Source organism: Furipterus horrens, unplaced genomic scaffold, assembly GCF_987537825.1.
Source record: "Furipterus horrens unplaced genomic scaffold, mFurHor1.1.pri manual_scaffold_3, whole genome shotgun sequence".
Classification (NCBI taxonomy): Eukaryota; Metazoa; Chordata; class Mammalia; order Chiroptera; family Furipteridae; genus Furipterus; species Furipterus horrens.
Window position 1 is genome coordinate 5,310,881 of NW_028327173.1, and position 21,215 is coordinate 5,332,095.

The following is a 21,215-nucleotide window of genomic DNA, read 5'->3' on the forward strand; positions in this document are numbered from 1 at the left end:
GCCTCTCACATGCCCCCAACTGGGGACCTGGCCTGCAATTCAGGCATGAGCCCTGACTGGGAATCGAACCGGCAACCTTTTGGTTCGCAGACTGGCGCTCAGCCCACTGAGCCACACCAGCCAGAGCCAGCTAACTTTTTATCTTACTCTGTAGCATGTAAGTTTTCCACTGTTTTAAAATCTACCTTTTAAGCATTTGGTTATGGTAATAGATAAGAGTAATTATTTTGTGTGAATAGACATGGTTAAGAAGTTATTCATTTACCTCTTTTTAAACACTCCCCATTATATCCTGTTTTCTGTGGCTACATTCTGGTGCTTAGAGCCAATTGTATAGAACAGTGTTCAGTTCAGCTCACAATTTTTTCTTGATACAAAAGGATACAGCAGAGTTTTAAAGTCCTGCTTCTCTGATCAACAGTTTTCCATTTTGAGTGTTGAGTGAAAACAGTGTAAGCTAGCCGACCAAGCTGTCTGCAATGCCTGTCTTTCCATGATATTCCCAGAGAGGACACCTGAGTGTTGAGACAGACACAGGCTTTGCAGACAGACACTCTGGGTTTGGGTTTCAGCTTAGACACTTAGCTGCTTTGGGACTTTGAGAAAGTGTATAACCGCATTGAGACCCAGGGTCCCCACCTGTAAAGCGAGGGTAACCCCCACCCACCAGTCCCTGGGTGGGGGGGGATGCTAGCCGTGTCCTACACCAGCGCCTTCCTGGCGGCTCCCGCCCTGTTCTGACTGACCCCTGCCTGGTTTTTGTGGTTGATGGGCTTTGGCCCCCCTTTTTAGCTTAATTTAGGGTGATTACCGTCATGATTTTAAAGCAGGTTTACCTGAAGAGCCCAAAATGCCTATTTTCTTCCCTGCATCCCCCCAAACCTGTACATTTTATTCTCTTCTTCTGACAGGTAGGTTACTTGGGGTGAGCTGAGGCTAAGTAACAGTTCCTGCCTCATAGGGTGGTGGAGGGCTGGATGCCTGTCGCGAGGCCGTTCAAACGGGGGTCGGAACGCTAGTGCTAGAGCTGATAGCTTCCAGCTCCTAGTTACCAGGGTCTGACTTGCTCTTTGGAGCTGCAGGCTCCTGATTCTAAAACACTGCGTGAGACTCAGTGCCCCATGGAGGAGGGAAGCCAACTAGTGTTCTGTGAGCCAGGGCTGTCCTTCCTGCCTCCAATCCGAGATGCTGGTGCTGTGTCATTTGTGGTGGGCCACCTGCTGGGTGCCGGGTACCACTGTAGCCTGGCTAAGTGCCCCTGGGACGGTCACAGCAGGCAGACAATGAGTGCCATCTTCAAGCGTTTAGATCCCTTAAAAGACACTTCCTGAAACTCCAATTGAGTGATTCCTTTGCTTCGCAAACATTGTTTATGAACTTGGGAGCCCTGTTGCCAGGGATACAAAGATGAAGAAGACATAGGTCCTGAGCCTCCTCCATATTTCCCCAAGAGTGGAGCCTGCATCGCCGGTGGTATGGGATGGCTTTAGATGGTGCACGACACTGTTGCTTATCGCCAGCCCGTCAGGCATGTGGTTTCGTGGGTATTACTGTTTAGAAAAGATGGAAGAAGATATTTTAGGATGAATTGTCTTAAAGAAAAATACTTAAGTTTTTAATTCAGATAATGTTTTGATATGAAAAAATTATAAAGGGGAACCCTGACTCAGACAATGTGAATAATGAAAACACAGGATAATTTTTTTGTCATTAAAAGCAAGCTATGATTTAACTTTCCATGGAGTCCAAATTAATTAGATTTTAATAAAAGTGTTGTAGTAAACATTGATTTTCAAACAGCATTACCTGAATATTTTGTTTGTGAAACGATGCGTTTTCTGGAATATTCATTGCAGCATGGTAATGAAATTGGGAATGACATGACAGTCTAACAGTAAGAAATTGGTTACAGTATATACACCCATACAAGGACTAGCCTGCAGACGTTACAGACCATGTAAGTGTATATATGGACATTCACAATACCTACATATCACTGGAAGAAAAGGGAAGTTAAAAAGGCAGTCATGAAAAGCCCTAAAGGGTGTGCTAACATGTCAATAATAGTTTTGCTGCTGGGATTTCAACTATAATTTTTTTTTTTTTTGCCTTCCCCTATGTTCTAATTATGAGGTGAACATAGGTCCTCCTTTTTTAATAAAGAAAGGTTAAATTTCACCTTTCATTTGTGCAGAGAAGGGCGGAGCTTTTCTGATCCTGTTGTGATTTCTCTTCCTGCAGGTGTGGGGGCACGGTGGGGGCTATTTTCACTTGTCCCCTGGAAGTCATTAAGACGAGGCTGCAGTCTTCGAGATTAGCGCTGCGGACCGTCTATTACCCTCAGGTTCATCTGGGGACCATTAGTGGAGCTGGAATGGTGAGACCAACGTCCGTGGCACCTGGACTTCTGCAGGTTCTGAAGTAAGTCCAGTCCCCATCCGGGCTCCTGCCAGACCCCCTGCCCCCACCATCGATCCGGAATGTGTATTAAGCCCATCAGATGGGATGTTCTGTTTGCACAGCCTTTGTCCAAACTGGAGAGTTAGGTTTCTGTACCGATACCTTTGCACTCTGGCCTCGTTCCCTTGGCAGCAGCTCGCCCAGTGTATGTGGTCACCATCCAGGGGCAGTTGAAGCAGACCTAACAGAGCAAACCAAAAATTCATGTGTAAATTGTTTCATCCAAGTGTTCTTGCCTAAAACCTTCTGAGGCCCAGCAGGAAGCTATGGGGTGGTAGAGTGAAATTTAAAATTTTAAATGTAAAACAAGAGAAGAGTTTTGAGTATCTTAAGAGGAAGTAAACTGGAAACAATGTTTTAATATTTTTACTTTTTATTTGGAAATAACTTTACAGTTATAGAAAAGTTTCCATATATATTTAGTATAAAATGGTTTTTAAAATCTTTGTTTCATACATAGGCTACCTGCCTAAGTTACTATTTTTACTGCATTGAAATGTCTTATTCAATAATGAAGTAGCTAAATATCTATAAGTTGAATTTGACTTATCAGTATCTGTGCTTAAGGCAAAATCAGAAATTCAGAAGAGCTCATGACGATATCAGAATTTTATCGTGGGCCCTTGTGCTTTAAAAGAGATGTTCAGTAAGTAGTAGTTGAATTTGTCTACACTTGGTAGTCAGAGCTCTGAAATTTACCACTGGAACAGAAATTGTTCAAGAGAGACTCTGCTGTTGGTCAGTGTGGTCGTTCAGCTGGGAAATGTAGGGAAAAGATACACCAAAGTGGACCTGTCTGTCTGAAGACCCACAATACATAGCACTTTGGACAGGGTTCAGTCACATTTTAGATAAGAGAGAATGAGTTGGAAAGCACTTAATTTATTTTTGGGTACATTTTGTTTGTAAAGCCTGCTTACAAGGCACCCAGGCATCCATGCCAAAGGCGGATGAGGGTGCATCCAAGCTTATTGAGTAAAACTGGGCACAAGAGCAACTGCTGGGGACAAGGGCCCAAGTGAGGGAATTGGAAGCCCAGCCGGAGACGGGAGGCTGGACCCTGGAGAGTCCGTTTTTTAAGTTAAACCCTGAGACGGAACGGAGGCCCAGAGGCAGCAGGTTAGGGTGGGCACAGGAGACAGGGATGGGGAACAGATGGCAGGCCCACTCTGATCTCAGGCAGGAGACAGCCCCACGTCCTCTGGAAGACATGGCTGGGAAAACACCCCCTTCCCGGTTGACCTTTATGTGTTTGGGCAGTGGCAGTGTCTCAAATGACACCTTTCTTCTGAGGAACATCAAGTGCCTGGGACATAATGAAACAGACAGGTAATTTGCCAGCTTCACTAACACCCCAGGTGAACTTCTCTGACGTGCTTCCCAAATAACTCATGACTAGTGGGTTTATAGATTTACCGTAATGGGGACACTGTTCCCCAAAAGCCTAGAGGTCAGCAAAGTAAATGAGCCTGCTTCTGGGGGTCAGATGTTTGAGGTTGCGTGTTCTGCATCTCTGGGATCTCTCTAACCCCAATAAAGCTCTCTGCCTCTGCACGTTTTCTCCCCAGTTAGGACCATTGTTCATTAAAGTGCACATCAAAGAAAAAGGCCTCCCTGTCATTACAAGCCAGGAGCAGGACCCACAGCACGCTGTCCTCAAGACGCCCGTTGTCACTGCGGGCCCACAGCAGCCAGGCCACACAGGAGTGCGACACCACTTCCGCATGAGCCCTTCTCAAAGCCCTTTATCCATGTTCACATCAAAATAGAAATAGTGGAATTTTGAGTAAAAGTCTTGTTACAATGCTATTTTGTTAGAAAAGTGTTTGTAAAATGGCATGTCTCCCCCAAGAGCTGTTTAATTAAAGCTTTATTTCTGCAGCTTGGTATATGTGCATTGTAAAGATTCTCAGCTGATAGTTAAGAGCTTTCAATTTAAAAATGGCGGCTTTATGTCGTGTTATGTCATTGGGTTTTCACTCCAGCCCTGTGAGATTAGCACTCAGGTGTGATGTTACCCCGCTTTATAAGTGAGGAACCGCAAATTGGAGTTACATGACTTGCTCAAGGCCATCTTTAGTGTGCATTTACCTCTTTCAGAGAAAGATCGGAAAGCAGCGAACTCCCGAATCGCTTCTGCTGGAGGCGAGGGCTCCACCTCAGGCTACTCTGGGCCCACACTCTCCCGCCGGCTGCGGCTTTTCCCCTTCTCTCTGCTTTCTGCGCCGCTGTCCCGATGGAAGCCACTGGGTCCCACCGGTGTTCCAGCACGAGCTCCCGCCTGGTGCGGCCCGAGACCTGCTCCCCGCTCCCCCACACCCCCCGTCTCGTCTGCTCTCAGCCGAGACGCTCCATCTCGCTCGGGTGCCTCTAGGGACTACCCTTTCCTGTCCCCGAGGCCTGCGGGTCTCCACACAGCTGCCACCCCTCGCACACCCCTTCAGCTGTCCCTTTAAAAGGCCAGGGCCATTGGCACATCCCGTCTCAGGGCCCTGGTACTGGGCGTTATCTGCATGACTGGCGCCCAGTGGTCACCTCTGCAGGAGGCCTTGCAGTGACCGAGCTATTTAGGTCTCCCCTCGCGCGTGATCACTCCTCCCTGCCTTATTTTTGTCCCCAGCATTAGCCTCCCATCCAACACACAGGGTAGCTTACTCGTTCACTTTACTTATTTTCTCTCCCTGCCCCTGACAGCAAGGAGGTTCCTTGGAGGCAGGGGCTTTGATTTGTTTTGGTCACCACAGTGTCCCAACCACCGAGAAGGCTGCCTGCCACCTAGTAAGCGTTCAATACAAACCGATTGAATGAGTGAATTTTGGCACATCGGTAGATACTCCGTATAAAGAGCTTAACACACACCCAACCATGTAAATAAGATACTGGCTGCCGTCATAATAGGCACGTCCTGTGCTTTCTGAATACGAGATTTATGACTGAGTTTCTTGGTAGCGAAGGCAAAAAGGGGATATCGTATTACTTAGTGCTCTTGTACAGAAAGCAGACTTGCTCCTCGGGGGAAATGTGTGTCTTCCTGCTGACGGGTCCTAAGAGTGGTCTGTCACTGAGACACCGTGCAGACAGGGTGGCGGCCTTTAGGGTCCTCCAGTGGCATGTGACTACTTTTCCCTCTGCCGCCACGCTGGTTGAGGCCACCTCTCTCCTCTACCCTGTGTGGTTACGGAACTGCTTTCGGATCCTCCCAGCCACCACCCCTCAGCCAGGGCAGCAGCGAAGGTCAGGCTGCTGATCGGTCTGGGTTTTCGGGAAGCACTACCTTAAAGGACTTCACAGACAGTAGAATTGGTTTGTAGGAAGTTTATTTCTAAAATGCAAATCAGTGTTTGTGTCTCAGTTCACCTGTTAGCACCAGTAGCCTTTATATTTTTAATATGCTTAAAAAGGCTCCCACTGTTAAATTTGCCAAAGGGGAATAATATGTTAGATCATGTCAGGTATCTGCTTTAAAAAGTCTTATGATTTAACCTTTAATTTTTTTAATCAGAGCTCCTTCTGTTCTTTACGTTACTCAGGTAACTTTTCTTCAGGTGCCTTTGTGATCTGAACAGTAATGTATTAGTGATCAAGTCTCTGTCTTATAAAAATAAAACTGATGTGTTCAGATGAGGTCTTTGTCTTGGATTATGATCTAAAACTAGTGAAGATGAAATGCTCCAAATAAGACCCTCGTTCCTTTTTGCATTTCTTTCCTGCATGGAAGTTTGCAAGGCTGTGGGAAAGTTGCTCTGGATCCTCACATGCTTTATTTTGAGGCTGAAGTGTACTATTTATAGCAGGAGCTTGATTGTTCCAGAAAAGTTTTGTACACATCCAGCAAGGTTAGAAGTTTGCATTATGTAACAGAGCTGACTTTTTGCCCGCTGTCAGGATGCGTCACTATGGAGACAGCCTTTCTGCAGCCCCGAGAGGCCCGAGTCACCGGAGGACACTGCTCCCTGCTGCATTATAGATGAGAGCTGCAGGCCTCCCGGGGCCAGCGGGTGCCCCGCCGTGTGTGCTTGGGTGCCGCCCGGGCTGGCCGCTCGCTGGGTATTCACCAGAGCCAGACACGACCTAAACCTCAAGCATTCTGACTACACTCCCCGTCCAGAAATCTTTTAGACTGTGAGGTGTTATTTAAGAAAACGTGTGTTCATACAGCTTGGCTTCCTAAAACTCAGTCCCGTGGTAAGAAAGAGTAGCAGTAAAGTACTTAAACTTGAAAACACTAAGTGCTCACGCCTCTGTTAAGGGCCGGATGGCTTGTTTTTGGCCAGTGGGAAACTTCACGGACACTGGGAACTCCATGCGGCATGGTAGATTTACAGGAACCCAAGAATCGGCCTGACCCAGCCCTTGTTCCCGTAACTTCAGGCCTATCATTGTGTGCTCAGTATTTTTACAACCTACAGCATATAGCTTTTTTTTTTTTAATAACTTTTTATTCTGAAATAACTTCGAACTTACGGAAAAGTTACAGGAACAGTACAATAACTTGCTTACACGCTTTCCCTCTAGTCACGAATCTCTAACATATTGCCACACTTGTCTTTTCATTTTTGTTCTGTATATTCTGTGCTTCTCCTGAACCAGTTTTTTTAAATAGGTTACACGCATTATGGCCCTTAATTTTTCGGCATTTACTCCCCAAGAACAAGGGTATTTTCTTAAAACCACAGCAGTTTTCAAATTCAAGAACTTTAATACCGATATACTACTTTTTAACTCACCTACAGTTTCTATTCCAGTTTTCTCAGTTATCTGTTGTAAGCGACTGACTTAGCACAAGAACAAAGTTTTGTTTTAAATTCTGTTTCTGCCGATCTCCTCTGCTTTCTCAGTCTTTTTCAGTGAGCCTTTCTTTCCTCCCTCGGGTTGTTTTTTTATTCTCAACAGCTTATTAAGATGTAATTCACATACAGCTTACCCACTGCAAGCAGACAGTTAACTGTTCTTAGCGCATTCACAGAGTTTTGTGCAGCTATCATGACGATGAGACGTTAAAGCGTTTCATCCCCACTAACCCCTCACCCGTTTGCAGTCACTCCCCCACCCCCAGGTCCCGGCCGAGCAGCCAACAAGCCTGCTGTCCTGTCGCTGTAGATCTGTCTCCTGGGCTTTTCCTGTAAACGAAGGCACGCGGTGTGTTTATGGCCCTTTGTGTCTGGCTTCTTTCACGTAACCTAGCGTTGTGCCCTCCCTCCCTTCCCCTCGCTCTCAAAACCAGTGCGCTTGTTCTCGGGCGAGGATTAAAAAAATAAAAAGTGTATGTCGGTAGAAATAGAAATAGAATCAACAGGATTCCCTTTCCTATAAGTTTTGTAGGACTCTTTTCCATAAAGTGGAAGATACCTTTTTATTTTACCTTCAGTGTCATAATGAAGGTCAAACATTATATAAACTTTTTTGAAAACAATGTGATTATTTCTGAACTTGTCCAACCTAGGATGCTGCCAAGTTGGAAGTACTAATTACTGAGTGAAGAAAACCCTCAGTGAGAAAAGGAATTTGAATTAGAACCCTAATTTAACAACGTAAATTCCCTTGGATACCATGAAAATCGAGCCATTGAAATACTAAGTTTAACCAATTGAATCATTATATCAGAGTGGGAAAATGCCTTTAAAGAATGTTCTATACAATCCTTTTAGGATTTTTTTTGTCTCTTTTCATCAGAAACTATATTTAGCAATTTTTAAAGCTTTTTTCAGTCACTTTTCATCAGAAACTGTGTTTGGCAGTTTTGTTTTTAAAGCATGTTGGCAAGGGTGTGGCAGAATCAGAACCCTTGTGTTGGTGGGAACAGAGGACGGAGCTACGGGGAATGGTGTGGCAAGTTCTTGAGACATCGAACCTGCCATTACCATGGGACCCAGCAGTTCCCCTTCAGGCTCTGTACCCAGAAGAATTTTAAACTAGGAACTTGCGCAGACACTTGGACACTCATGTTCATAGCAGCATTATTCACAGTAGCCAAAAGTGGAAGCAGCCCAGGTGGCCGCTGGCAGGTAAACGGATGAACAGAATGTGGTCCATCCATACAGCGGGATGTGGTTCAGCCTTCAGAGACAAGGCAGTGTGCTGCAGCGCGGATGGACCTTGAGACATTATGCTAAGTGAGATGTGCCAGACGCAAGAGGACACACACTGTGAGGTCCCTAGAAGAGTCAGGTCCATAGAGACAGAAAGAGGGGTGGGTGCAGGCTGGGGGAGGGTGTCAGATGGGAAAGTTCTGGAGGCGAGTAGTGGCGCTGGTTGCAGAGTGACTGCACAGAACGGCATGCTTAAAAATGGTTAAAATGGTAAAAATGTATGTTACCACAATAGCAAAAAGTAGAAAGAAAAAATAGGCACAGTGTTGTCTTTGAACTTGAGATGCTAGGCTTTGGCTTTAAATAACATTCACCCAGCCATGAAAATTACTAGGTTTTTCTATTTCTTATATCCCTGATTAGGGCACTCCTACAAAGGTAAAAATCTAGAAGATAGAATTATTATAAATGAATAAATCCAAAAGAAGCGCCATCCAAAGAAATCTCAGGCTGTTTGTCAGTGAGCCTGGTGACAATGAGGACATTGTTCCCTGTGTCCGACCTTGCCAGTGCTTATCCCATTAAGGACTTCTGCGTGCAGGCCCTGGACAGCTTGCAGACCTGTCAGACGGATGCTTCTGAGGCCCGTTTTTCCACTGTGTTAAAGTAGCCTTCAACCTTCAACCTTCAGCCTTCTTATCCTGTATTAATATAATCACGTAAGGCCCGGGTCTTGTAAACAATCTGTTCTTGCTTCACTCAAGGATAATGGGAAGGTTGACAGCTCGCGTTGCCTAGGCCTTGGCTAAGGGTTTTAAAGATGCATCTTTTTTATTACTCAGGTCAATCTTGGAGAAGGAGGGACCAAAGTCACTTTTTAGAGGCTTGGGTCCAAATTTGGTTGGAGTTGCACCGTCAAGGTAAGCATTAAACTTTCGGCAAGGTCCCCACACGCGTGTGTCATACGCTGAGTGCTTTCCTGGCTAGGTCCCCACACGCGTGTGTCATACGCTGAGTGCTTTCCTATGGACAGGCCGTGCTGCTGGCTGGCCAGTTTCTTCCGTGTAGGATTTGCCTAAATAATCTGGCAAACGGAGATAGTGTGTCTTTAGTGCCTGTGTGAGAGAGAGATTCTAGTTATTTTATTAAGTTGAAAACGAGTCTGTTCTCCTCCCTGGATTCTATCTGAGTAAATGTGGTACGTGCTCTACAGCACCGCCCCAGCCCCCACCCCAATTACACTTAACTCACTGTCCTGTGAGGCAGGACAAGTGCGGATTACAAGCGTGGTGTTTTAGAAATACTGTAAGTTTTTAAAGTATATATTGGTGCTCAAAGGATTGGTGTTTATCCAGACTGAAGAATGTAAATAGACTCTGTATATCACCAAAGTTCAGTGCGGGGAGCGCTTCATACACACGCTCGGACCGTACCCCAGACCTCCATCAGAATCTGCACTCCACAAAGGTGCCCAGGTTGATCTGAAGAAATGTTAAAGGCTTCACTTCATATAAAACAACATCCTCATTTTTGTTACAAGGCCTAATTCTGTTTAATCCGCACTGTCCAGGTGCAATAGCTGCTGGTCACATAGGGCTCTTTAAAATTAATTGAAGTTAAAAATTCAGCTCCTCAGCCTCACTAGCCACGTTTCAAGTACTTAATATTCACATGAAGCTAGTGGCTCCTGTATCAGAGAGAGTAGATATATAGAATAGATATATAACATTTCCATCCGTGGGTAGTGCTGATACAGAGGACAGACACGTGTGGAGATAAGTAACAGTGACTACGCGAGAGAGCGAGTGTATGCGTGCGTGCGTGCGTGCGTGCGTGTGTGTCATACCACTCACTGAGAGGCAGATAAGAAAGTGCTTCTGGAACTCGCCTCCTGGGAGGGATCCTGGTGACGGGTGGGACAATTACATTACTCCACTTAATACTTGATTAGACTTGAAGGAAAATTCATCTTTTTTTCCTAAAGATTTTATTTACTTATTTTTAGAGAGAGGAGAAGGGAGGAAGAAAGAGAAGAAGAGAAACATTGATCAGCTGCTTCTCACACACCCCCAACTGGGGGCCTGGCCTGCAACCCAGGCCTGTGTCCTGACTGGGAATCGAACTGGGGACCTTTCAGTTTGCGGAACGACACCCAACCCACTGAGCCACACCAGTCAGGGCGAGAATTAATCTTTATAATAAAAATGAGAATGTTGTTTTATAAAGGTAAAGACAAAAAGCTTCTAGAGTTCTTGCAGATCAAAGCTCCACTTTATATACAGGTTGCTGGAATGATTTGTTTATATGCAAATTATTAATGCAGATTCTCATTAAAGCCTTTTGTTTCTTTAAAATTTTATAACACATCTGTATAATCTATTTTAAAAATATAAAGCACTAGCCCTGGCCAGCTGACTCAGTTGGGGCGTCATCCAGTGCACCAAAAGGTTATGGGTTCAATCCCCGGCTGGGACACATACTGGAAGCAGCTGATCAGTGTTTTTCTCTTCCTTCCTCTCTCTCTAAAATCAGTGAATATATCCTTGGGTGATGATTGAAAACAATAATAATAAAATAAAAAATAGAAGGTACTAAGTCTGTGAGATTATATGGGGTGTGCATTATTAATTGATAGCAAACATACATGACATATAAGTAGCCAGTAAAGGAAATTAAGCCTTATCTGCCCATGGGCAGTACTAACGTGGCAACGTCTGTTAATCTGATGTAGACCCCTGCTACCACACCATTTACAACGGTCAGGACCTAGAAAAAACCAGAAGGCTGTTGTGTAACACAATGATGATAAGTAGTCTGGATCCTAAGTTGAAAAATAAATTCTATGATCTGTTGAGCAGCTGAAAAAAAAGAAGCATTTTCCCTGGCATTGCTGGTGAAGGACAGGGAAAGTCCCCGCTAGGCCGTCCGCCCGCCCCACGAGGGAGAAGACACGGGGGAGAGCAAACAGCAGATGATACGGGAGCTGGACCGTGGGGCAGGCCGGCCATCACCTACCGTAGTTGCCCTTGGGGGTAGAGGGCATATTCAGCGGGGGGAGCTCTTCATGCCACGGATGATGACGGTGCCTGTGTGGTCCTGCGTCATCCAGAAGACGTTCAGATCACCACGGGTCAAGCGTGGTGCACTTTAGAAATGCCGCACATTTTAACAGTTACGGCAGCGGTTCTCAGCCTGTGGGTCGCAACCCCTTTGGGGGTCAAACGACCCTTTCACAGGGGTTACCTAAGACCACCGGAAAACACATATATAATTACATATTGTTTTGTGATTAATCACTATGCTTTAGTTATGGTTGGGGGTCCCCACAACATGAAGAACGGTATTACAGGGTCGCGGCATTAGGAAGGTTGAGAACCACTGAGTTACGGTGTATGTTGGTGCCCAAGGGATTGGCATTTATCCAGAATGAAGAACGTAAATGGCCTTTATCATTAAAATCTCGTTTTCCTCAATGAATCTGTACACTTCCATCATCACTGAATACTGGAGGGCTGGGCAGGTTGTCCTGAAGGTGCCTGCAGCAGGTTTGGGTCTCAACACAGATAAGGTCAAGCTTTTGGTCCTAGGTTAACTTCTGGCCCCTATTATTTTCCTAAACTTCGTGGAGGTTGCAGAGGAACATGTATATTTGTAGAGCCATACCGATGTCTTCACAGCCTTCTCTCTTTGTTCTCACAGGGCTGTGTACTTTGCATGTTACTCCAAAGCCAAAGAGCAGTTCAACGGCATCTTCGTGCCGAATAGCAATACTGTGCACATTTTCTCAGCCGGCTCTGCAGGTATGTTACCCCATGCGTGGAGAGGAGCCGCTCACCGTCCTAACGCATGTGCCCAGCAGCCTCTTCCAGGAGTTAGAAATTAGCTCTCTGCGTCCTTTGCATGTAAAATCATTTTTCTAAGGCTTTGCATTAGAACTGATTAAATATGAGCGTTTAAGATCAGCTTGTACTTGTACCTTGGTTCCTGTTTCTTTGACCAGGAAGGCTTTTTATTCTTCCTTAAAATGTCCGTGTTGTGTGCATCCTAGCTGTTGGTGTGCTGCTTCTTTTAAAGGAATTTTAGTGTTTTTCATGTCTGTTTCATTAAGGGATTTTCTAAAATTCAAGCTGCTGCGTACAGTTGGCACTTTGGTCCTTAACACTTGGATTCTGCGATGAGGGGTGGAGAGGCTGGGGGTCTTCTGTGGATGGGGACAGATCCGAGCGCTCCGCTTTTGGAGGCGTCGTCCCACTTACTGTAGGGTATTTATAACAGGATTCCCCCCCCAGGAAATACTTTGCAGAAAACACCAACTTGTAGATCGCTGAGAGAAGGCTCTTTTTATGTGTAAGGTTATGTCTGTTTAACTGGAGAGGTATTTCAGAGAACTTAAATTGGCATTTTATGAAACATTTCCGCCTTCTGCCAGCCTGTAAAGTGTATGCAGTTCTGTCTATCTCACATATGTCAAAAAAAAGTACTAGTCACCCACCTGAATAGTTACAGATAATGACTTATGGACCCCGAGAGGAAATCATGTTAAACAGCTGCTTCAGCAGGAGCAAGGCCTCACCGCTGCGCCCGGAGCCCTGAGAGGAGCTGGGCGTCCTTGCCTCTGGGGCCCGTAAGCTAAATGCTGCTGCTCTTCAGTTTGCTGCTTTGGCAAACTTCCCTTAGGAGAGCGCTGGTGCCTAAAGCGCACCGGGAGGGCGTTCCTTAATGCACTGTCTAGGTGTCCGGTGTCCGGTGGGTCTGCAGGACCAAGGAGAGCCACTGTGTTGGGCTCTGTTTGCTTGGTCTGAAATGATGAACAATATTAAAGTGGGGCTGACTTACTAAAAAGAGGGTTCCTGTAAGCAGATCAGTATTAAAACTTCCATTTCCTGAAATGATTCATCAGGTATTCAAGTGTCCAAGTTTGGACTCAGTTAAGTGGAGATTTAGTTCCTTTGGTTTTAAGTTTGATATAAGACCACCTTTTGGATTAGGACGACAGCTCTTAAAACAAAGTATTTCTGGGCCTGATGCTCATAAATGACGTTCCAGCGCGGTTACCTAGCGCCGGCCGGAATCTCTGTGACAGGAATGTCAGCAGCGCCACCTGGAGGCCGGACACCCTAGGCAGGGCTCTGGGGACGAGCGAGTTCTGTGAGGCCCCCGTGACAGCAGCGGTTACATTGTGGGGGCTGGCAGCTCCCGTGGGCAGCACGGAAATGCACCCGCCTCCCACTCCGTCCTTATTACTGGCCCACCGGCAGCCTGCCGTCCACGCTTACCCAGCGGGCTAGGCCACTGGAGGCAGCACTGGCTGGGTTCCATGATGACGTTTTCTGTTCTTTGGTTTTTTTTTTCTTCCAGCTTTTGTCACAAATTCCTTAATGAATCCTATATGGATGGTTAAAACCCGGATGCAGCTAGAGCGGAAGTAAGTTACTGATTGTTGCTTCCTTAATATAAGAATTTTGGGGGATGGTTTTCCCCCAAGTCCATGCGGCGTACGGGGTCCTTGTTCTTTCTGAATGTGAGCACGTGTAGCATTCGTTTGGAGATCATGCTCAAGCACTGGGGGGACAAAGACCAACAGAAATGGTCGCAAGTTCACTCAGGTGTGGCCCCTGCTCTGCAGTGCTGACCTCCTCAGACAGGCGGGGATCTCTGCCCACGGCCGGGGTGGGCTCTCCCCCAGATGGCATCCCTTCCCAGTGAGAAGACACCAGTGAGGGCAGAGCAGCGAGAACCTGCAGCCTCCGAAGGGCCCTCTGACCTCCCAAACGCTACACTCGGAGGTTTCTGCCCGGAACTCTTACGGGCTGCGGACCCCGTCGGTGGTCCAGGGAAGCCTGCAGGCCCCTGAAGGCAAGCGTGGCCCAGTAACTACTGTAATTTCAGAGAAGCAGTGATGGTTAGCGATGTCCTGTGGTAGGGTTCTGTCTGAGAACCCTGTGTCCCTGTGCTGCCCAGCACCATGTGGGGGCACTGGTAACTTCCCGCTGGTCCCGCCTCCCTTTAAGCTACCTAGAAAGGAAAGCGGACAAAGCAAGAACACCTGGACGTGCAGGCAGGGGGCCGCTGCGGTTGGTTTTTCCCGACGACCACAGTGGCCTCCACATTGGTGTTGGAGTCGTATCTGCCGCCCCCCCGCCCCCCAGCCCATTCTGCCTGAAAGAACCTGAAATGCACCAGGGCTAACCATTCTGAATGGATCACTTGCTTAGAGTCCTTCGATGAATCTCAGTTACCCTCAGTTCAGTCCTGACTCCCTGGCTTACTGCTCGAGGTCCTTCGCAGTTTCCTAAGGAAACACCACGTGCTCCTACACACTCTCCCGAGTCAGCCCTCCCTGACCGGGACTCCCCTCCTCCATTGGCTGTGCTAACACGGGCTCGTCTTCCAGCTTCTGACCGGCACCCTTTCCTGGAAACCGTAGGTCATCGCCCCCGATCCCAGGTGTGCTCGGTGTCCTCGCGCCTCTTGGTTACATGCATAAGCGCACGTGTCAGCTGACAGCCTTCGTGTCCATCCTTCTAAACCCGCCTAGTAGTGGTCCATGCTCAGGACATCGTAAAGCTCTGCTCGGGTGGGCTCTGTGAGCATGTCCCCCCACAATGAGTGTTTTTTGTGTGCTTCCTGTTCACCAGTCATTGGGGAAACCGCCCAGAGTAAGACATAGGCCCCGCCTTCCAGAAACTAAGTTTTACCAAAAATAAAGAGACTTGGCCGTCTGGTGGGACAAGGGGCCTCTGTCGTGCAGGACCTGCAGGGTCCCTAATGCGGTCTAGGCAGGATGGACAGAGAGAGGCAGCTCGCGGGCGCCCTGTGACAGCGCCGTCCGCCCTGCCATCTGAGAAATAGCCGACAGTGAAGAGGGCTGTGGGCAGAGGGGCGTGGGCACCCAAAATCTGGAGGTGGGAAAGCACTGTACTCCTGGGGGGTTGCAGGAGGGGAATGTGGTCAGAGGGGACCGGAAGCGCATGTGCTGGGGAGGGAGGGAATTGGGGAAAGGTAAGGCCGGAAAAATGAGCGGGCCGCCTCTGTAAAGCCCTGGGAAGGAATTTGGAGTTGGACCTGGGCTTTGTTTCGAGGGCAGTGGAGCTCATGAGGGCAGTTGTGGGTAGCCTGGGGACACTCCTCCCTGTACCCTCCCCCCGCCCCCCAAGGGAACATTTGTCAATGTCTGGAGACATGTTTAGTTGTCACAGCTTAGGTGGGGTGCTACTAGCATGTAGTGAGCAGAGGCCATAGATGCTGCTAACATCGCACAGAGCACAGGACAGCCTCCCGGCAGAGAATTATCTGACCCCAAGTGTCAGGAGTCCCCAGGCTGAGAAAGCCTGCATGAGAGGGTGTTAGGCAGGGAGTGGTGTGGTTGAGTTTGTGTTAGAAAGTTCACCCCAGATAGGGTGCAGAGAACGGCCAGGGGGAGACACTGCAGAGAGGGGGAGACCCGTGCAGACTGATGGAGCAGGAGGGGTCTCTGACCAGGACAGGCACCCTCAGGACCCAGGGTTCAGTGTGTATCCAGGCGGCCTCTGACTACTTCCCGTCGTGGGGAGGCATGTCCGGCCTGGGGCTCTTGTTTACTCTGTTCAATGTTTGTGATTTTATAACGTTAGACGTAACAGAGTCAAAGCGCCCCGTTTGAAGATGAGCAATGAGGAAGAGCCCCCTGCACGCTCCACCCTGTCGGAGGCGGCTGAGTTTCCCTTCAGTGTTTTCTTAAAACACATTTCTATCATAACTATAACTACACTTTACATGTCGTTTTGTCTGGCTTCCCACTTCAAGCGCTTCGCCTTCACAGCAGTTTTAACCTGGCGTATGTGCCATTGTTTGTGTGTCTGGGTCTATTTGGGGGTATTTGCATGGTTTTGATTATGTTAGTTCTATTTTCTCTGTGATGAATGACTTCCTCCATATAGCTCTTTCCAAAACCCTTGTGACTCCGGTACAGATGCACACACGATACGTGGGCCGGCAGGGGGCCCGCTAGTGGGCATGGGCTGGCAGTGGGCCGGGTGCAGGAGGACCCGTGTCAGCCCCTGGTTTCCTTCCCGTTCGGCGATCGTTTTTTGTGCCCGCTCACTCCTGTGTTCTGACAGCCTGTCCTCGGTCTCCCTTACCAGGGTGCGCGGCTCCAAGCAGATGAACACGCTCCAGTGTGCGCGCCACGTTTACCAGACGGAAGGTGTTCGTGGCTTCTATCGGGGATTAACTGCCTCGTATGCGGGGATCTCAGAAACTGTCATCTGTTTTGCTATTTATGAAAGTTTGAAGAAGTGCCTGAAAGACGCTCCGTTAGCCCCCTCTACAAACGGGACTGAGAAGAAGTCCACAAATTTTTTTGGACTCATGGCAGCTGCTGCTGTGGCTAAGGGGTGTGCCTCCTGTATCGCCTACCCACACGGTATGTGTCGCCTTCTCTCCCGAGCAGTGAGACAGCTGTCAGGGTGTATCACTGGTCAGTGTCCCTAGACCCCTGGAGCCGACTGAAATGCAGATGCCTGCAGGTAGCCATGGAACCGACTCCAGGGCGCCCCGGCCTCCAGCGTGTGTGCCCACGTACAGGTCATACGAGCGGCAGCTCGGTGTCATCCAGCCCCAGCTGAAGGACCCAAAACCTGCTGTGCAGAATGTGGGCCTGGTGTTGTGGAACTCCCGATGTTTTCAAAGAAGCCAAAAATCTGGATTTTATTTAAAATCCCTCTTTAAAAAAATGACATAGGAGCTAAACTTTAAAAAAATCTCTCTCAGCTCACTTTGAATGGCGTGCTGAGTAAAGTGAGTTGGGGGTTACTTTTAAAGTTTATTTTCTAAAGAATTATAGACCTAATGTGCTTCTGACCTGATATTTAAAAAATAGCTTTGTTTATTGTGCCGTGAAAAACGGGCTTTGTTTATAGAAGCCTGCTGCACTGTCAGCTCTGACAGATGTGCGTGGTGAACTCAGTGACAGGTAATTGAGGACCGGAGTGCGCCAGGGCCCTGCGCACCTCAGGGCTCGGGGAGAAGAGGTCGTGAGAGTCCCTGGTAGGGAGATCACAGCATGTGCAGAGGTCTGCTTGACGGGCGGAGACAGGCAGGGTCGTGCTGTGTCCCCTGGCCAGGGGGGGTCAGGTGGGCCAAGGCTGGGAGGAGGAGGAGGCAGCGTTGAAGTGGTCAGAGCAGAGAAGGGTTCTGGGAGCAGAGACTCGGGGGGGAGCTGAAAAGAGAGCCTCGTGGAAGGTCCTGTCATACTTGATACAAATGTCATCGTCAGTGAGACAGCGGTGCTTCCTTAACTGGGAGTGGAAAACCATAGACTCTCGTAAAGTTCCATTTGAACTAAGCTTTCAAAAATCCCTTCCAGGTTATTTTGTACTTTTGTATATATATATCCCTGATTGGCCATTTCCCAGAGTGAGAAAATGCTCATGGTCTCTGTGCATACTCTGTCCAAAGAGCTGAAGCGGCAGACAGGCAGAGGTGAGCTTTGAACTCGCTGCTTATGTGACCTGGAAATGCATTTTATTTGTCGCCTAAAGTATGTGTTTCTCTCCGCAGAAGTCATAAGGACACGGCTCCGGGAGGAGGGCACCAAGTACAAGTCTTTTGTCCAGACCGCTCGGCTGGTCTTCCGGGAAGAAGGCTACCTCGCCTTCTATAGAGGACTCTTCGCCCAGCTCATCCGGCAGATACCAAACACGGCCATTGTGCTCTCCACCTACGAGCTGATCGTGTACCTGTTGGGGGACCGTCCTCAGTAATAGGCCAGAGCCTTGTGCTGCAGAAGAGTAAAACTGAAGCGCTCGAGAGAGACATTTTTTTTCCACTGATGTTTAGGATGTTCAAGACCGAAACAGAAAGGCCACAGAATGTATGGCTTGTGTCACCTGTTGGACATTTCCTTTTGGATTCATGTTTTCTGGAAGGTTTAAATTCATTAACGTTAATAGTTAATTATAACTTTTTTTTTTAACTTAAGAGGATTCAGGATTAAGCAACAACTAAATTAAATCATGCTATTTAATTTAAGTATAAATTTTGTTTGTCTCCTCTTTCTGTTCACTGTACTGTAAACGATAGAACTTTAGTGAAACGTAACCCTAGAAATGCAGAGAAAACCTCTGAAGTGGAAGTACACCTGTTTTCTAATCTGTCAGATATTTCATGAAAGGGGCAGGAGGTGTCAGGCTTTGGTGGTACTGGGCAGACCAGGACAGACTTCCTAGCTCTTCTCCTTTGTACGTTTCCAAATCTCATACAGATTGATAAGCCAAGCTTTTAGGCTGCTGAGTTGTTGGGTTTTTTTTTAAGTACAACTTTCTGACATTAAATATTTTAAACCGTATACACTTTCCTGAAGTTGTCCTCTATCTCCAGTTTGAATCAGAGGCAAGAGTTTTAAAGAAATGCTTACCAGTGGCCTCATTCCTGGATGTATTTCCAGAAGCTAAGCCTAGTCAAGCCCAGGTACTTTGTAGGTACGTTCAAGTGCAGCCGCCCGAGCGGCTAGCTGTGAACGTGGAATGTGGTGAGTGATACATCCCCTCTGAGGACGTGGACCCTGGTCTTGGGTCCCCGCTGCTGGGGACGAGGAGTGTGACCCCAGCTGATTGCCGCTCCTTTGAGAGCTCCCTTTTAGCCTGACCAGAAATGATGGTGTTGTTTAAATACCCTAGTTCAAAAAAATGTTTTAATCCTAGAAATGAGAAATTACCAGAATTGTAAACCCACGCTGCCATCTTAAAAGGAAATTTAGAAAGGTGCAAAAAGCTAAGACAGAAGGCAGGGGTAACATGGATCGGCTTCCCCTAGCTCTCTCACTGGACTTTGTACATACTGCACGTTGAGTTCTTTTGCAGCCTGAGTATCTGCAAAGACATGACTAATAGCCACACGTCGTTCCCACAGGTGCAGGTGCAGGTGATGAGAGGCGGATATTTTCTAATTGTGCTTAAATTGAGTTTAACTTTGTTGCCCTTTCATCATAAAGGAGGGTGGTTGGTGATGTTGATCTCCGGTATAATTGCTTCAGCTGTCAACAACCACGTCTGTAGAAGTCTAAATGCCTGCAGTCACACCTCCGTGCTTCCAGAATGCATGACAGTAAAGAGATTTCTACTCCAGAACCTCACTTTAACGACTGTTTGATAGTGGCACTTAGCAGCGTCTTCCTGTTTTAATATTCATATTGAAACCTGATTTTTTTCCTAAAGATTTTATCTAATATGAACATTTAAAATTAGGTTGCTCACTATTCACTACGTGAGTAAGAATTATTTTGAAATAATTTTCAGTTACACGTTCTTGAATTAATAAATTTGATGTTGATCTAGTACAAATTCTCTGCTTGCTTCTCCAGCCCTGGGGTACGGAAGTGCAAGAAACGTGGGCCCCAAAAGTCGGATGAGAACAGTCAGGAAAAAGTGATGCCTCCTTCATAAAGGGCTTACTGGTTTTTGGGGTTTTTTTTTAAAGTATATTTTATTGATTATGCTGTTACAGTAGTCCCATTTTTTCCCCTTTGCTCCCCTCTGCCCAGTACCCCCCTTCCCTCCAGTAATCCCACCTCCCTAGTTCATGTCCATGGGGTCATGCATATAGTTCTTTGGCTTCACCCTTTCCTGTATTATTCTTAACTTCCCCCTGTCTATTTTGTACCAACCAATTATGCTTCTTAGTCCCTGCACCATTTCCCCATTTCTCCCCCTTCCCCCTCCCAGCTGGTAACCCTTCAAGTGATCCCCATACCTATGATTCTGTTCTTATTCTGGTTTCCTTAGTTGGATTTTGTTTTTATTTTTTAGATTCAGTTGTTGATAGTTGTGACTTTGTTGTCATTTTAATATTCTGATATTTAATATTTTGATACTCTTTTTCTTAAGTCCCTTTGACATTTCATGTAATAATGGTTTGGTGATGATGAACTCTTTTAGCTTTACCCTGTCTGGAAAGCACTTTATCTGCCCTTCCATTCTAAATGATAGCTTTGCTGCATAGAGTAACCTTGGTTGTAGGTCCTTGCTTTTCATTGCATTGAATACTTCTTTCCATTCCCTTCTTGCCTGCAAAGTTTATTTTGAGAAATCAGCTGATAGTCTTATAGGCACCCCTTTGTACGTAACTCTCTGCTTTTCTCTTGCTGCTTTTAAGATTCCCTCTTTATCTTGAACCTTTGGCATTTTAATTATGGTATGTCTTCGTGTGATCCTCCTTGGGTCTAGCTTGTTTGGGACTCTGTGCTTCCTGGACTTGTATGTCTATTTCCTATGCCAAATTGGGGAAGTTTTCCTTCATTATTTTCTCACATAAGCTTTCAATTTTTTGCTCTTCCTGTTCTCCTTCTGACACCCCTGTGGTTCGGATGTTGGCACATTTAAAATTATCCCAAAGATTTCCTAAGCCTCTCCTCATTTTTTTCAATTCTTGCTTTCTCATTTTGCACTGGTTGACTATTTTTTTCTACCTTATGTTCCAAATCACTGATTTGAACCCTGGTTTCCTTCTCTTCACCATTGGTTTTGTGTGGATTTTCCTTCATTTCACTTAGCATAGACTTCACTTCTTCCCTTATGCATTTGTTGTACTCAAGCATATCTGTCAAGCCTGTGAGCATCTTTATCACCAGTGTTTTGAACTTGGCGTCTGATAAGTTGGCTATCTCCTCTTTTCTTAGGTTGGCTATGTCCTCGTTGCTTAGTTCTCCCACTGGAACCTTGATCCATTCCCCCTTTTGAGCCATACTTC

The 21,215-nt window shown here is 46.8% G+C and overlaps 1 protein-coding gene across 2 annotated transcripts in view; it reads left to right on the forward strand.

Moving 5' to 3' along the window:
- SLC25A33 (solute carrier family 25 member 33) overlaps window positions 1-18,507 on the forward strand; it is a 28,285-nt gene extending 9,778 nt beyond the window's left edge. For both annotated transcript variants that reach the window (XM_090268546.1, XM_090268545.1), the window contains exons 2-7: window positions 2,242-2,421; window positions 9,332-9,409; window positions 12,189-12,289; window positions 13,848-13,914; window positions 16,613-16,893; window positions 18,030-18,507. In XM_090268546.1, the coding sequence (XP_090124672.1) occupies window positions 2,242-2,421; window positions 9,332-9,409; window positions 12,189-12,289; window positions 13,848-13,914; window positions 16,613-16,893; window positions 18,030-18,232 (910 nt within the window). In that variant the 3' untranslated portion in view covers window positions 18,233-18,507. The remainder of the gene's footprint in view (window positions 1-2,241; window positions 2,422-9,331; window positions 9,410-12,188; window positions 12,290-13,847; window positions 13,915-16,612; window positions 16,894-18,029) is intronic.
- The last annotated feature ends 2,708 nt before the right edge of the window (window positions 18,508-21,215 follow it).